The 18,051-nt window shown below is 38.6% G+C and overlaps 1 protein-coding gene across 5 annotated transcripts in view; it reads left to right on the forward strand.

The window, feature by feature from the left end:
* Window positions 1–18,051, forward strand: part of PLEKHG5 (pleckstrin homology and RhoGEF domain containing G5) — a 321,116-nt gene that overhangs the window by 288,603 nt on the left and 14,462 nt on the right. For all 5 annotated transcript variants that reach the window (XR_011315486.1, XR_011315487.1, XM_069741635.1 and 2 more), the window contains 8 exons: window positions 7,014–7,190; window positions 12,321–12,491; window positions 12,891–12,986; window positions 14,100–14,150; window positions 14,446–14,595; window positions 14,853–14,963; window positions 16,216–16,365; window positions 16,562–16,699. Coding sequence is in view for 3 of the 5 variants with exons in the window: in XM_069741635.1 (XP_069597736.1) it covers window positions 7,014–7,190; window positions 12,321–12,491; window positions 12,891–12,986; window positions 14,100–14,150; window positions 14,446–14,595; window positions 14,853–14,963; window positions 16,216–16,365; window positions 16,562–16,699 (1,044 nt within the window). In the remaining 2 variants the exon portion in view is untranslated. The remainder of the gene's footprint in view (window positions 1–7,013; window positions 7,191–12,320; window positions 12,492–12,890; window positions 12,987–14,099; window positions 14,151–14,445; window positions 14,596–14,852; window positions 14,964–16,215; window positions 16,366–16,561; window positions 16,700–18,051) is intronic.

Here is an 18,051-nt window from a genome sequence, read left to right on the forward strand (position 1 = left end):
CCCCTAACCCGTTGGGCCCCTGTTCGGCCGCAGAGGCTGCACCAATGGTATGTCCGCCCCTGATTATACATATTTTCTTTTTCGGATTTATACTGTGACCGCAAGCTGAGTTTTTATACAGGGAGGAATTGCAGTGTCTCTTCATACAATACAATTGTAAAAACAATTTACAGAAGCCCCCTTATTTCAGATCATGTTAAGACCTGTTCCGGAAACTAGTTTCTGTGGTCCCTACATCATTAGGCAAAGATGACCCCTTAAATGAATGAGGTGTTTGATTGGGTTTGTTTTTGGTTTTGTTTGTTTTCACAACATTATTTTCATTGTTTTTGTTTTCTTTCACATTTTCCTAATTAATGAATTTGCATAATGATTATGTCATAGAATGGGCCACAATGTGTGCAGCCATAGCAGGTCCTTATCTGTGCGACAAAAAGCGGAGGTGTGATCTGCTCTCCCTCCAATCTGGCCACCTAGGACCCCAGAGGGACAGCTCCAGGCTCCTTTGATCTCCCTCAGCCACTGATGAGTTGATGAGATCTGCTTTGCTGAATGGTGACAGGAGGGAAATGAGGTCTGAATGGTGACTCCTCCTGGCCCTATATTTCCCCCAGCCTTGGCTCCTCGCCCCTCACACTCTCACATTGATGTTTCAGGATAATTGTCCTCTCCATCAGCCTGAGGAAGGGTCTTGTCCACTAGACTGACATGGGACAAGTTCTCTAATTCCAGCGCACACTATTTTTTGTTTTTTCCTTTAATTTGTAGATTTTTGGATTTTTTTTTTTTGTTTCTGGTAAATTCGACCATCGCTCCCAAAAAATATTTGGATCTTTTCTCATGAAATAAAGGAAAAGTCCATCAGTTCAGAATCCACTATGGGTAGGCTTTCAGAATGGAAGAGTTGGGATCGTCTCTCTGTAATAGATGAGGTCTTGGTTGTCGGAAATGATTTAAAGGTAAGCATCAGCATAGTCTCCGCGATGGGGGGGATGGGGGCTCCTATATTTTAAGATGAGGTTTACGCTTGTTTATCCTTTACTTCATGTTTTATTGTATGTCTTAATTATTTTTATTTTTTATTTTTATTCCAAAAATAGAATAGGTCATCCTTCTACGTGGAGTTAGACATTTTATTCTTTCATGTTTTAGTTTATTTTTTTTTTTCTCATTTATTTATTTATACGTTATATTTTATTTTTTTGTATTATATATATATATATATATATATATATATATATATATATATATATGAATACTTTTCTATATATCATATTTTATTTTTATAATAGTTTTATTTTATTTTTCATCCTTCTATGTGGAATAACACATTTTATTCTTTCATGTTTTAGTTTATATTTTTTTCTTATTTATTTATTTAGAAGTTATATTTTACTTTTGTATATATATATATATATATATATATATATATATATACACATGAATATTTTTCTATATATCGTATTTTATTTTTATAATCCTTTTATTTTCATTTTTACATTTTACTCTGTAACAGAAACTTTTTGCCTAGTGTTTTGTAGCCATGGCTCGATGTCTTACTTCCATTCTATTTTGATATACATCATCTAATGACGATGTTGAGCTGACTTCTATTCCCAAAATATGAGGAGCTACAAGTCTTAACATGTCTTTGAAACCAGTTACAGTATATTGTAGCTTGAGTGACCTATTAATGCCCTGGTCCCTATGGGCTGCGGAAGATGTCATTACCTGGCCACTGAAGTGTAAAGCAGGTACACAGTGGAAGTTGCACCTGTGCCTTGGCACCTTGGATACCCAGCATCTCCTCTGATGTATAGGAGGTTAGCGGTGCCGCACATTCAATATTTCTGGGGGCCTCTTATAGATTATTTACATTGGGTGCAAATTGCTTCAAATTACATCTACACCATTGCTTGCATATCTACCTTTTAAAAAGGACACTTGCCGTAAATACATAATATTTTTCCCTGGTGTAAATGCCGCTGTTCTCCCGCTTCCGGCGCTGTTTTTCTTTTGTTTCTACGCTTCTCCATTCCCGAGATACGACCCTTTCTCCCCTGTCTGTAAATCTCGTCATGTTAGCCAAGTGGGGGCGGCTCTCAACTCTTCTTGAGGACAACGCCCACTTGGATAACAATACTAGATTCATGGACAGGGAAGAGAGGGCCATATCTCAGGAATGGAGAGGCGCAGAAACAAGAAAAAGACAACGCCGGATTCAGGAGAACAGCGGCATTTACGCCACATAAAAAAATAAAGATTTGCTGAAAGTGACGGGTCCTTTTTAGCCAGTGGATCATTTGCAGTCCCTGACTACATAGTCCACCCCTCTGCCTGAATTGTAGAATTTGGCATGCAGCATTGGCCATGTTGGATATCATTGTGTTTATTGGGATATATGCGTGCCTTGTGTTCGCAGTTATCAGCCAGTAATGAATGTTATGACCTCACACATGTATGTGGATTTCCAGACTTGCTCGTTTGCTCTGTCCTGGATGGGTGAAGGCTGCAGGACATTGTCTGGCTTTAGATTACATGGTGTTTGTTTTAGTAAACCTGGACAAAAAGGCAACTATTTGTGCTTTACTGATCCCTATGGCTCATTCTGGAAGGTTGAAGCCCCCAGGAATTTGGGCTCAAACTTGGAAAAGTCTCAACACAAAACATCTCACTGATACATATGACATTTGTGGAAAGCTTCTCAGGGTCCATGCACACGTGGCAGTTCTTGGATCTGTAGGCACTCTACATTTTGTCATAGAGCATCAAAGAAAGAGGCGCGGCTCCAAAATTATCCAAAAAAACCCTCCAAAATTATTAGAAAAATCAAAAATAGAACACGGAAGCAAAAAGCCATAAAATTACATAATTTTTATTGGAACAAATATTTAAAAACATTTTTTTAGAAAGTATAGTTGTTGGTACAAAATGTGGATAAGAATTAAAAAAAACACCAAATGAAGGCAGTAGATAATAAATTAATGGAAAATAGAAAAATTATTTTTAAAAATATTATTATTAGCAAAGAGGCATTGAGGGCCTGTTTTGCAGAAAGTGAAAAGGGAGCCAAAATCAAAGCTTCCCAATAAACACATTTTTGAGCCCAAAGGAGAAAAAGGTTATATATATTTGTATATCTCTAACATAAGCCATAATTTAACATGTTTAACAAAAAATACATATATATATATATATATGAATGAGTGGTTCACACAAAAAAACTACAATGTGTAGTAAAAAGGTTCTTTCGCGCATGTATGTGAACTTTGCCTTTAAGAGGGTTGCTAGAGAGAATTTAAATAAATAAGACCAAGTGGGCTGGTAACGTATAGGGAATTTGGTGATGTATCACCCAGATCATTCAGATGTAAATATCAAACATGTTAGGACATTACCTTTAAGATGTGGCGGCACCCCGACGCGCGTTTTGCCTGTAGCTTCGTCTCAGGGAAAATGCGTGAAGTGCACTTTCCCTGAGACGAAGCTACCCTCTTAAAGGCAAAGTTCACATACTTGCCCAAAATAATGCTTTTACTACTCATTGCAGCTGTATGATACAAGTGAAATTCTGGGTATAGGTTTCTATTAGTGATGAGCGAACGTGCTGGGATAAGGTGTTAGCTGAGCATGCTCAGGTGTTAACCCAGTGTCTTCAGCATGCTCAAAAATTATGTTTGTGTCCCCGTGGTTGCATGTCTCATGGCTGTTCGACAGCTGCAACACATGGAGGAATTGTCTAACAGTCGTGGACATGAGCCGCAGGGACTCGAACATAATTCACAGAGGAAAAAAAATCACAGAGGCTTGTCGGACTGGCCCATAGGGGAACCGGGAAATCGCCCGGTGGGCCCCCATCCCCACTGTATGGCCAGTAATTGGCTTAATTCACTCGATTCACTCTGTACAGAAAAAAAGCAGCATCTCATAATTCAGTAACCAAACTACTCAGTATATTATCATATAGAGATATAGGCAAATTCGTGAACGAAGGTAATATAATATTTTGTGTGCAGGTGAAAAGTGGGCCAAAGTGACTGGTGGACCCGTGGCACCCCAGTCCAGCACTGCATGTCCATCATTGATCAGTCACAGAGCCGCATTAGCCATACAAGTCTATGGATCCGTAAAAATCACGGACAGCACGCAAATGCCGTCATTGTGTTGTCCGTGCACTGTCCGCTTTTAACAATGCAATGCACAGAAGAAGTTTTGCAGTTTACTTATTTTTTTCAAACAAGAAAATCACTTATGGTAAAAACTGATACTGACCAAACACTGATGAAAATCGGAATTTTTTGCGCACCAGAAAAATCACTAATGGCTGAATGAGGCTTTAGGTGAAACCTTTGTGCCAATCACATAGCCTTACATTGTGCTTACCTGAGCCTAACTCAGCAACAGGTTCCCTGTAGGATAAAAACTGATTATGGGGGAAAAAAAAGAGTACAAGGTAATGATGTAATCATATTTTTTTATAATCCTGCAGACTGTGAGCCCTCGCGGGCAGGGTCCTCCCTCCTTATGTACTCGTGTGCCTTGTTATCTGCTCATGTTTAATGTATTTGTCTATATTTGCCCCGTATTCACATGTAAAGCGCCATGGAATAAATGGCGCTATAAAAATGTATAATAATAATAATAATAATAATAATTATATATATATATATATATATTTATGTGTATGTATTTAGATAGATATAGATATATGTATATCTATTGTGACAATGTCACTGGCAAAGTGCTGGAGGGGAGATATGTTTCACTGAGGCTGTTGGTTTCAGTGATTTAGAACCCAGAAGTTTTGCTCCAGCACACTAAGTGTTGAGAGGCGTTAATTAGCCATTTTGTTGAAGGGCTGGGTTTTTGTGGACAACCATAGAGTGGGAGGGAGGTTGTCCACCTTATCTCCACCCCAGGGTGTGGTCTGGAGCTTAAATAGCAGGCCTCCAGAGGCATTCTGTGTTCAGCATGTTTGGAGAGAGTAACTCCAAGAAGGTGCTTGTGTTGGTGCTAAACTGAACCATGTGGTTTTGCTAACCCTGAGCGGGTAGATTCCCGCAGACGTATGAACTGGGAGATACCATTTTGTTCTGGTTTCCTGTTTGGCCCAAGGGGGCCGTATTTATTTTACTTCACCATGGTTTATGCCGCATATAACTAATAAACCAGTGAAGGATTTAAAGAGACAGTGTTCCAGTTTCTACCTCCATGTACCGCTGAGTGAGCTGATCTACCACACTATATAGACATATTTTTATATTATATATCCATACATACATATGTATACAAATATATGTAAATATTGATATTATATATATATATATATATATATATTTATTTTTTTAGGGAACCCTTATGATATATATTAATATGAGCATATACACATACATTAATATGTGTGTGCCCTCATGGACCATTTCTAGACACAGCTTTCTCACGGCTACCTCCTGTAAGGGGTTAACAGGAGGGTGTGGGCAGCAGTCCTCATTAGCAGGCAGGCACAGCCCTGTCACCAGCTGCAGCACACTTCTCCCTGCCCACTTCATGCAAATTTGCTCTGCCTGTTTTTCTTAAAGCTACAGAATCAAATTAGAAAGAGGAGAAGAGGGAAAAGAAGAGGGAGAGCCAGGAATGTGATTGCCATGGCTTCAGTCATACCCGGGCAGCAATGCAATCTGCTTTATTGACTATTGACTTTGCTGAGTGTTGACACAAGACTTTCATCCTCCTCTCAATAAGATATGGGATTTGATATGAATTATCAGGCAGAATAGGCTGGAGCGGCTCATTCTGTGTGAGATTGTACATGACACATCATGGTGTGCAGCCTATGATCGGAGCCGCCCGTCAGGCAGAGGTGAGGATGGATGGATGTCATGTTACTCCATTATTTTGATTATTTTGTTCTTAATGTATTTTTCCTATTTGTTTCTTTTCCTGCACGGAACCTTCTGTATAGATTCTACGTCATCATTTGTCACATAGCATATATTATTATATCTCTCATCGGTATTAGTTTGACTTTTATACTTACTGATTGGAAAAGTGTCAGAATTCTATATCTATATTTTCTAACATCGTTTACATCCGTGTGAAATATTAGTCGTCGCTCCCTCATGTGAGGGTCCAGGCAGATGAGATATGGGGGGTTGTCTGAAGGAACCCGGCGCTGATTCTAGAGGTGGAGGTTACTGATGATTTACTTCCACTGACTACCTAAACGATAATTGTAAAAAAAACAAAAATGATACCTAAAATTTGAAAAAGGATATATAAAATATTGGTCATCTGCAGTTTTCTACTGTGAGGACATAGTCAAACAACATCCCATGTCTCAGCCTCCTGGATGACAAATGTAACAAACCACTTTTCAGGTGTTAATTTACTTCTGGTACCACTGTGGTGGGCTTAGACCCTGTCTGTGTGGTCCTAGGAATAAGTTTGGTTTAGTCAAAACTCAGGGGTCTTAGTTAAAGAAAATGCAAGGGGGTTGTCAGAGTCTAGACGTTAACATTTCCATATTTGGATTAATAAGAGAAAATGATAACTAATTTTTGAGACTTTGCATCACTATTGACATTAATAGATGATATCATCATGATAAGATCTAATATTATAGGATTTTTTATATTTTTGCTGGATTCGCGCTTGTTTTGCACGCTCCATCAGAGTCATGGCCGCTGTACATTTGGTTTTTATTATTTGGTGCGGTTATTCCTGACACAGAGCTGCTGGCCGCAGTAATTGTCTGGACTCTGGACTGTGTACATGCCTGGATGGACGAGTGCGCTGTATAAAGCCTTCAGGATTAGCGTCGTGTGTATAAGGGTCTACTAGTTCCATCTTTTGTCTGGCGCTGAAGATCCGAGCGCTGCCTCCTTATATCATGGCTTCTTCTAAGAACTTTCCGTAGGGCTGTAAGAAATAGATTGTACTGTACACACCGCGTAACTGATGGTGGTGTAAGCTATGGAGGGTAATATTGTTTGTGGTTCTCCCTTTGTGCTTAGGCTCCGGGGAGAAGAAGAAAGAATATGAATGAGTTCCTTGGTGATGCCAGTATTCCTGTGCAAGAGTCTCTCCAGAATATCAGCGGCTCCCTGCCCAACAACGACACCTGGAAGAACCGAGCGGCCAGTCGCTTCAGCGGCTTCTTCGGAGCTGGCACTACAGGCCCATTTGGAAAGGTTATCTATCTATTATCTATCTATCTATCTATCTATCTATTATCTATCTATCTATCTATCTATTATCTATCTATCTATCTATCTGTTATCTATTATCTATCTACATATCTATCTATCTATCTATTATCTATCTATCTACTATCTATCTATCTATCTATCTATCTATCTATCTATCTATCTATTCATCTATCTATTATCTATCTATTATCTATCTACATATCTATCTATCTATCTATTATCTATCTATCTATTATCTATCTATCTATCTATCTATCTATCTATCTATCAATCATCTATCTATTATCTATCTCTATCTATCTATCTATCTATCTATCTATCTATCTATCTATCTATTATCTATCTATCTATCTATCTATCTATCTATCTATTATCTATCTATCTATCTATCTATCTATTATCTATCTATCTATCTATCTATCTATCTATCTATCTATTATCTATCTATCTATCTATCTATCTATCTGTTATCTATTATCTATCTACATATCTATCTATCTATCTATCTATTATCTATCTATCTACTATCTATCTATCTATCTATCTATCTATCTATCTATCTATCTATCTATTCATCTATCTATTATCTATCTATTATCTATCTACATATCTATCTATCTATCTATTATCTATCTATCTATTATCTATCTATCTATCTATCTATCTATCTATCTATCATCTATCTATTATCTATCTCTATCTATCTATCTATCTATCTATCTATTATCTATCTATCTATCTATCTATCTATCTATCTATCTATCTATCTATCTATCTATTATCTATCTATCTATCTATCTATTATCTATCTATTATCTATCTATCTATCTATCTATCTATCTATCTATCTATCTATCTATCTATCTATTATCTATCTATCTATCTATCTATCTATCTATTATCTATCTATCTTTATCTATCTATCTATCTATTATCTATCTATCTATCTATATATTATCTATCTATTATCTATCTATCTATCTATCTATCAATCTATTATCTATCTATCTATCTATCTATCTATCTATCTATCTATCTATCTATCTATCTATCTATTATCTATCTATCTATTATCTATCATCTATTATCTATCTATCTATCTATCTATCTATCTATCTATCTATTATCTATCTATCTATCTATCTATCTATCTATCTATCTATCTATTATCTATCTATCTATCTTTATCTATCTATCTATCTATCTATTATCTATCTATTATCTATCTATCTATCTATCTATTATCTATCATCTATTATCTATCTATCTATTATCAATCTATGTATCTATCTATTATCTATCTATTATCTATATATCTATCTATTATTTATCTATTTATCTATCTATTATCTATCTATATCTATCTCTCTATATATCTATTTATCTATTAAATCTATCTATTATCTATCTATCTATCTGTCTATTATCTATCTATCTCTCTATCATCTATCTCTATATATCTATTATGTATCTATGAAATCTAACTATTATCTATCTATCTATTATCTATCTATATACAGTATATATATATATATCTATTATATATCTATTATCTATCTACATTATATATTATCTATCTATTATCTATTATTTATCTATTATCTATCTACATTATCTATTATCTATCCATCTATCAGTTGATGTATTCCATACAGAATAATAGCATGGTGCAGTGTATGACCTCTGTGTCCATGTGAGCAGGGGTAATGTGCCCGGCCACCCCTTGGCACGCTATCAGGAGGATGCCGGCTGTGCCCGTCACTAGACTTTCCGTGCTGCTAATTGCCTGCCAGTCAGTGATTCAGTATTAGACACGTTGTGACAAGGTGAAGTTTCAAGTGAAACCAGTCAGGGGTCAGGTATCCTGACTCTTCATAAAGCTTTGTGAGGGTCCGTCATGTAGAGCAAACATTCCTGTGTTTTCTTTAGGCCTCGGTATTTGTTCAGGGTGATAGACAATATGCGGGTCACCAGCTGCTCCTCCTGCACTACAAGTTCCAGAATGAGCTGTCTGACTCTACTCTATGCACCTGGACAGGCCTAGCGTATATTCTGTATATACCGTCTCGGCTTATATCATGGCCGCCAGTGATCGGAGAATACACAATGTATGTTCACACACACAGATATAAATGGACGAAGAATAACTAAGTGCATGGAAAATGAAGAGCGGTGACTGCACGTATGTGAAAGGGATAAGTGACAGAAACAAACCTATAAAACACGATGTATAAGGCAAAGTAGTAATTTTATTATATAGTCAAATATTTATTGAATGCCATCATAAAAGAGCGGGTAATTAAAAACAAAAGCAGAATGGATGAATGACAGCACATCACAGGGACAATATAGGAGGATGGAATAATTAATCCGCAATCATGATGTCATATGTGGAGTATGATTGATTGTGTGGTGAGGTCATGTAGGTCACAAGGCGAAATGTGACTTGTAATCCTAGCCAGGCCTCTTATGTATGACAGTGCAGGGTACATGGGCCTTGTATGGACCTTTACAGACGTGTTGCCGCTCCATGTGCCGCCATATGGTGCTCCTCAGTGAACTCTAAATTCTCTTATAAACTCAATGCTTCATCCAATGCATTGATATAAAATCAGAGGTACAGAACTAGCCCAGTGATTTCTATGGGGGCCTTATAAAGACCCTAACTACAATACTGCATGGGTGCATAGAACGCTATGGTTTGTTTTGTGTATTCCAAAGGACAAAAATATGTCAAATTTCAGGAGATCCCCGATCTTGAGAGCGAAGTTGTGTTCACGTATGTGGTGTGTCGCTACTCTTTTGATAATGTTTTCGATAGATGTGGATGTCTTCGCGTTTCCACGTGGCAATCATATGACAGGTAGTGATTGGGATGTCACAAACCATATATTGGTGTCTTGGAAAAGCTTATCGATACCTAATGCACGTAATGCGGGATGTAGGGGGGTGGGCTGCGGCTGGCAAACACATCACAGACGAGAGGCTCAACTTTCTTCCATAAGTTTAGGATGTAACAACATCTTTTTGACCTACCTGAAAAAGAGTTAAAACAACACACCAATTAGAATGAATATATGTACAGCAATGTAAAAGCAACTTGCGGTGCCCATGTCCCATCATTTGTAACTTCTTTTAACTTCTTCTGGGTTCTAAAGATGTGAAACGGCTAAAAGAAGTCACTGGTCCATTCTTCGGTCTTGAAGATTACACTATTAGATAGATAGATAATACATAGATGATAGATAGATAGATAGATAGATAATAGATAGATAGATAGATAATCTGTCTGTGTTCCTGTCTATGGGGTGCACCTTGTTGTGGCAGATGAGAACCTGTCTGTTTTCCTGTCTATGGGGTGCACCTTGTTGTGGCAGATGAGAACCTGTCTGTTTTCCTGTCTATGGGGTGCACCTTGTTGTGGCAGATGAGAACCTGTCTGTTTTCCTGTCTATGGGGTGCACCTTGTTGTGGCAGATGAGCACACGTGTGGGTTCCTGTCTATGGGGTGCACTTTGTTATGTCCCATGAGCACAAATGTGGGATCCCGTTTATGTGGTTTACCTTGCTTGGCAGATGAGCATATGTGTGGGTTCCTGTCTACGGGGTGCACCTTGTTATGGCACATGAGCACAAATGTGGGCTCCAGTCTATGGTTATTCACCTTGCTGTGGCAGATGAGCACATGTGTGAGTTCCTGTCTATGGGGTGCACCTTATTCAATAGATCAATCTGAGGACATAGAGAAGTCAATTGCAAAAGTATATTTTATTATTCAAAGGAAAAAAATTGTTTGACCCGACATACAGAGAGCCAACGTTTCGGCCACAATTGGCCTTTCTCAAGGCAGTTATCTGTATGGTGGTACAAGGAGTGATACTGGTGAAAAAGGGTATGTAGGATCCCGGATTAAGTCGAAATGGGGACGTCCCCATTTCGGCTGTATATGCTTTTTTTCTGAGGACAATTTAATTCTTTGTGACCGAGATCCCCTGGATCTGTTATGGGGTGCACCTTGTTATGGCAGATGAGCAGATATGTGGGTTCCCGTCTAAGGGGTGCACCTTGTTGTGGCTGATGAGCACATGCAAATTGGCCAGTTTGTCATATCTCAGTTTTATAAGTATAGTCTATATAGCAGTAATGCAGTTAGTATTCATACATTCAATGTTCTCTGATACCTCTGTGCTCTCAGCGTGCCAATGTACTTGTTTGTTTAGCTACATAGATATTAGAGCTAAATATTAGACTTTTAAAGAGGTGTGATAAATATCAGATAGTGAGATAGACATGATATAGACATATAGAAATATAACACCGTAATTACTAGATGTATTATAGCTAGATATTTATTTTGCTTGCTTACAGGGCGCCAACATATTCCGCAGCACTTCTCAGACAATGTCATCAGACTGTGTCCACTTTGGAGCTCACAATCTGAATGATAAAGATAGAAATAGAATTCTTAGTAGACATATTTTATTATTGTTATTTTTAGTTAATTGTATGTATGAAGTCCATATCTACAACTATCTGTATCCACCTCATCTTTTTCCAATAAAGAAAATTAAGTGCAAGAATTACTGACTTATTGGAGGTGGATGCCTTTTTTCTATTACTCGGGGAGCCAGGTCCTTTCTGAGATCATGTTGCCCTGTCAATATTTCTGAGGTGTCCGGATGGCTCCAATTGTCTGTGGCTCATTCAGCGCCCGACCCTCGCCCATTGCTCCCAGCTGTTGCTTTTCATTCAAAGGCCTCTTGGGCTTTGCCAAAAGTCCAAGCACGAGCCACAGTAACGGCCACACAAAGAAGGGAATCTGCTCCATCCAAGTGTGTCACTGCCCCCTGCTAATCTCATTAGCATCTCATTTGCATCCATTAGCAGCAGTCTGGTTAGTGGGTAATGCAGCCTTTCTATATATACATAGACGGGTGATGTATACGCCGCCAGCTGCTTGGAGCAGGACTGGATGCAGAGTCAAAGGTTAGGGTCAATCCTGACATCTTTTGCCTTTGTATAGGCTGGACGTATATTTAACCCATTGATCCCTGAAATGCACTGGCTTATTCTATATACTGACTGCATGACTGCTTTATCTTCTCTCTATAGGAGATCGATAAGATGGAACAGTTGGAGAGTAAGTTGCACTCGTACAGCATGTTCGGACTGCCCAAACTCCCCCAACAGTTGTGCTTTGACCAGGATTCTTGGGAAGAAGAAGAGGACGACACGAATCTTAGCCTGGAAGACAGCTGGCAGGAAATCATTGATGTTCCCGAGGTAAAATACTAAAAAATTACTTCATTTTCTATTAGATTGTGCCTATATAAATTAACTGGGGCCTAGCAATATTGCTGAAGCTAATAGTCCATGATGTTCTCCAAACTTCTGCTCCTCTGTCAGATCCTACATAAAGGATTGCCACCATCTTCCATAGACAAGGTTCATTCCTCAACCCTTGAGTTTTAATGGATGGCACATCTCACAATAGGTGTATAGAAATGTATATAACGCAATCATGTGGAGGAGCCCAGAGCCCCTCATCACATAGAAGACAAGGCTGAGATCTCCAGGTTCTGGTGCTGGGGCCCGGTCTACACTTGACTCTAGAAGTGATTTGTAGTCTTTGGTTCTGCTGACGCCGTACATCACGCTGGGCATTGTCCTGTGTCCCTGCAGACTTTATCCAGACGCCAGTGTCACCAGCAGGAGGCCATATGGGAGCTGATCCACACCGAAGCCACATACATCAAGAAACTGAAGGTCATCACAGACGTGAGTAATACAGAACCGAGAGATTTCACTGCGACACATTAATATGCCAACATCTACAATACAAAAAGTACGATACACATGTACATACATATATACTAGGCAAATATACGCCTAGCACATATATTATATACATGTCAGACTATTATACATGCACTACATATACAATACAAATATACATACATATATACCAAGTAAATATACACCTAGCACATATATTATATACATGTCAGACCATTATACATGCACTACATATACAATACAAATGTACATACATATATACTAGGCAAATATACACCTAGCACATATATTATATACATGTCAGACCATTATACATGCACTACATATACAATACAAATGTACATACATATATACTAGGCAAATATACACCTAGCACATATATTATATACATGTCAGACTATTATACATGCACTACATATACAATACAAATATACATACATATATACCAAGTAAATATACACCTAGCACATATATTATATACATGTCAGACCATTATACATGCACTACATATACAATACAAATGTACATACATATATACTAGGCAAATATACACCTAGCACATATATTATATACATGTCAGACCATTATACATGCACTACATATACAATACAAATATGCATACATATATACTAAGCAAATATACACCTAGCACATATATTATATACATGTCAGACTATTATACATGCGCTACATATACAATACAAATGTACATACATATATACTAGACTAATATACATAGCAGATATGATATATATACTAAGCCAATATACATATAGCGCATGTATTACATGTACTAGACTAATATACTGTACATAGCATATATAACTCCTTACTGGAGCAGGCGTGGGTGCAGCGCGCTGACTATTGCTTGCACTTGATAGAGACTTATTACTTCCAGCGGTAACGCAGGTGACTGTTCAGACTGCAGCATCCCACATTTAGGAGGGAGCACGTTCCTCATTATATATATGTATATATATATATATATATATATATATATATGTGTGTGTGTGTATACAGAGATACATTGATCCTATAGTAATCCTATAAGATGGTAACAAGACATCTTACATCCTTCTTCCTTTGCATTCACAGCTGTTCCTGTGCTGTCTGCTCAATCTACAGGAGTCCGGATTATTATGTGAGGTATGAATGAAAACCTTGATGACCGGAAACTATGTAGTCAATGAGTAATTTATCGGATAACTGTATTGTAGATTGTGTATAGTTTCATGTATCAGGATGTAGGTTCATTGTTGTTTTATGGAGGCATATGTTGCAATCCAACAATGTAACTATCTTATTTTGCCTGTTTGACATTACTATGGCCGTAGTGTTAACAACTCCTTCAATGCTCGCCCATCCCGCCACCAAATGATACATTGCCCCATAAAGGGCATTAGAAGATAAGTTTCCTTATTTTATCACTGTTTTGTATCAGGTGGAACCAGAGAAACTGTTCAGCAACGTGCAGGAGATCATCCAGCTTCACCGGACCCTCTGGGGAAACGTCATGGTGCCAGTTTTGGAGAAGGCGAGGAAAACCAAAAGTTTGCTGAACCCTGTGGACTTCCAGAAAGGATTCAAGATGGTAAATGTCTATAATGCCCATAATATAACGCCATCAAATCTGGAGTGTTTGTCACAAACTGAACTGACACCAGATCTCCAATAAGTCAATGAAAATGTTTCTGTGTCCATTCATCTCGTTCAACCATACTGATGGGGAGTTTCTATTGTAATCCCCATTGGGGACACTGGTGATAAAGTCTGTAAAGCGCTGCAGAATATAATGGTGCTATATAGGCAAAGCATAATAAATAATAATTCTTCCGACTCTTCCTACAGTTTGAGTCTCTTTTCAAGCCGTACATCCGATATTGTATGGAAGAAGAGGGCTGTATGGAGTATATGAGAAATCTGCATCGCGACAACGATATATTTCAAGCTTATGTGACGGTAAGTTTTTACATTCTCTTATACTATAAAATAAATTAACGAGCCGCCATTTATGTAAACTGTGTGCAGTCACACTGGAGACCCCAAAAAACTGGATTAGTTCCGTTTTTCCTTTCAATTCTAAGATATATTCATATATTAAAATGTAATCCCTTCCCAAATATGCGATTTTTCTGTTTTGCTCCTCAGTTTGTTCCTATATTTTAGCTACAGAAAAATCAGAAATTTATTTAAAAAAAAGTTTGCTTTATGTTATCATTTTTTTTAGACCCATAATGTTCTACTTTTTCATTGATTAATCTGTGTGAGGGCCTGATTTTGGGTGATGAGCTGATTGTTTTATTGATAGCGTTTTGCTCTGTAATGCAGGAAGCATCTGAATCTAATAGCAGCTGTCACCTCTGACTGTGGTATTTAAATAGGACGAGCCCCTTGCTTAAAAAAAAATGAGTTACATACCTTGTAAAAAAATCCACGAGCCCCCCCCCCTGATTCTGCTGCTCTTTTCCGTTTTGCTCTGCATCGCTCCATTGCAGAGATATCTGCACTTGTTTCTTCTTTACTGCAGTATGTGAAATCTCTGTTTGTAGTTCAACTGGGATTTTCTCCAAAATCTTCACTTTCATCTCTGCCTCCCAGATGTTGACAATCACGCTGGTGTAGCAGTCTATCGGTCTCAGATGTTTCTGATTTGTGATTGATAGCATCTGGGAGGTAAAAGACTGAAGAAAACTCCCCAGTTGCACTACAAGTAGAGATTTCACATGCTGCGCTCTAGAAGGAACAAATGTGAATATCTGTGCAATGGAGCTATGCAGCAAAAAATGGAAAAAAACGGCAGAATCAGGGAAGCTTAGAGATTTTTTTTTACAAGATATTTAACTCACAAAATAACTTTTACAAGGTATTATTTGAGCAAGTGACAGGTCCTAAATAGCGCTCAGAGATTGACAGCTGCTGTTAAAGGCAGATCATTGCTGTATAACACAGCCGGCACCTTCCTTGAATGAAGCAAGCTCACCAGCCCACCCGATTGCTGCCAGTGAATAGAACATACTTCTCACAGCTGAGGGTTTGCTATCATTGCACTTAGTCTAAACAATCCTCTGGGAGCTGAACACAAGCCTCAGCTGCGTGAGCGGGTCTAGGCTTGGATGGGTGCTGAACTTCTGTGTCTCCTTTCGCTGACAGCAAATAAAAGTATAATTAAAGTTGAATTAATTGTTAATGGTGATGGTTTGTGAATTTGCAGTGGGCCGAGAAGCACAAGCAGTGCAATCGTCTGAAGCTGAGTGACATGCTCGTGAAGCCGCACCAACGTCTCACCAAGTACCCCCTGCTGCTCAAGTCCATCCTGAAGAAGACGGACGACCATCAAATCAGAGAGTCCATCATCGCTATGGTACATTATTATTGTTAAGTGGAATTTGCCTTGTTACTGGCTGGATTCATTCCTTGATGGTGTCCCAGTGGTCTAACTCCTATGATGACCATGGTCGTGGGGCTGAGACACAGCACGAGTCTAAAGAACGGGGGAATGTTAGTCCGGGCTGATTGCAGCTATTTTTCTAAAAATTTGATATGATGTCGTCCTATAGATAAACTCAGTGGAGCGTTTTATCAATCACGTGAACTCACGAATGCGCCAGCGGCAGGAACAGCAGCGACTGGCGGCCATCATCAGCCGCATTGACTCGTATGAAGCTGTTGAGAGCAGTTCTGATGAAGTGGAGAAGGTGAGAAATTACATTGTATTATTGGTGGTGTCAGAGACAGCTTCTATTATTTTATTACAAAATAACGCATTTAGAAAAGTGGAACTGCATTACTCCCATAGAAAATGGGTGAACGCTACATTATGCACATGTGGAATATTGAAAAATGGAACCGCTACAGAAGAAAAGAAGGTGCTTAGCACATAGATTGGCCAATCCATGAGAGCCCAACAGCCATCGACAAGGCGTACCTTATTGTTGGGACCCTAACCTGATAAGTCACCTCTCGTGGACTGAGAAGCCAACAAGGATCCAGCTCATTAAAACCACCATAGGATGATGGGAGTAGGAGTGTGCTACTAGCCAGCGCCAGTGGCAAGGCAGTAACCTGTGGACCATTAGCACTCCTTGATCCCTTCCAACAGTCCAGCACTGAACTCCTTATTTCCGTAGCACTTTTACGAAAATATTGATTTAATTAAAGCAAGGCTGAGTGCACATTTCCGTAAATCGATTTGTCCTTTCAGTTTAGAGGAATAAACAGGATTAAGGCTATGTGCACACGTTCAGGATTTTTTGCAGAAAATTCCTGAGAAAAACCTGAAATTTTCTGCAAGAAATTTGCATGCGTTTTTTTGCGCGTTTTTGACGCGTTTTTGGTGTGGTGCGTTTTTTTCCCGGACATTTCCCAATGCAAAATTAATGAACATGCTGCATTTTTTACCGCGATGTGTTTTTTTCGCAGAAAAAAACGCATCATGTGCACAAAACATGCGGAATTCATTCTAAATGATGGGATGCTTATTGCATGCTGTTTTTTTTGCAGTTTTATAGCGTTTTTATCGCGGAAAAAAAACGCGAAAAATCAGCAACGTGTGCACACAGCCTAATGTGCAAAAGTATCCAGTTATGCAAACGCAAGCAGCAGAAAAGTCAAAAGAATGTCGAGAAACGCGAACTTCGCTTTATGCAAACACCCTCACCCCATGCTCCAATACCGTCTGTACACTTCTAGGGCTCATTCACACTGCAGGATCTGCACCAACCGTGCTGTCAATGCGCACAGACCATCATTGATATATCATTCGGTGCGCACAGGCTGTTATTGTTCTGTGCAGCACACGTCCTGTTGACAGTGAACAATGTGCTGGTGAGAATGACTTATAAGCAAGTTTATAAATCGTTTCATTGAGCATTTTCTCATTCATTGGGTGTTCGGCTGCCCGGACGATTATTGGAAAATTAGTATTTTTATGAGCACTCGTTCATGATAATCGCAAAAAAGTGTAAAAGCAAACTAATGCTGGTTTAAATTGCACAACCTTCAGCAGAAAACAATCGCTGATCAGCCGCCTGTTCCCTCCCTCTTCCCA

Source organism: Ranitomeya imitator, chromosome 10, assembly GCF_032444005.1.
Source record: "Ranitomeya imitator isolate aRanImi1 chromosome 10, aRanImi1.pri, whole genome shotgun sequence".
NCBI classification, from domain to species: Eukaryota; Metazoa; Chordata; class Amphibia; order Anura; family Dendrobatidae; genus Ranitomeya; species Ranitomeya imitator.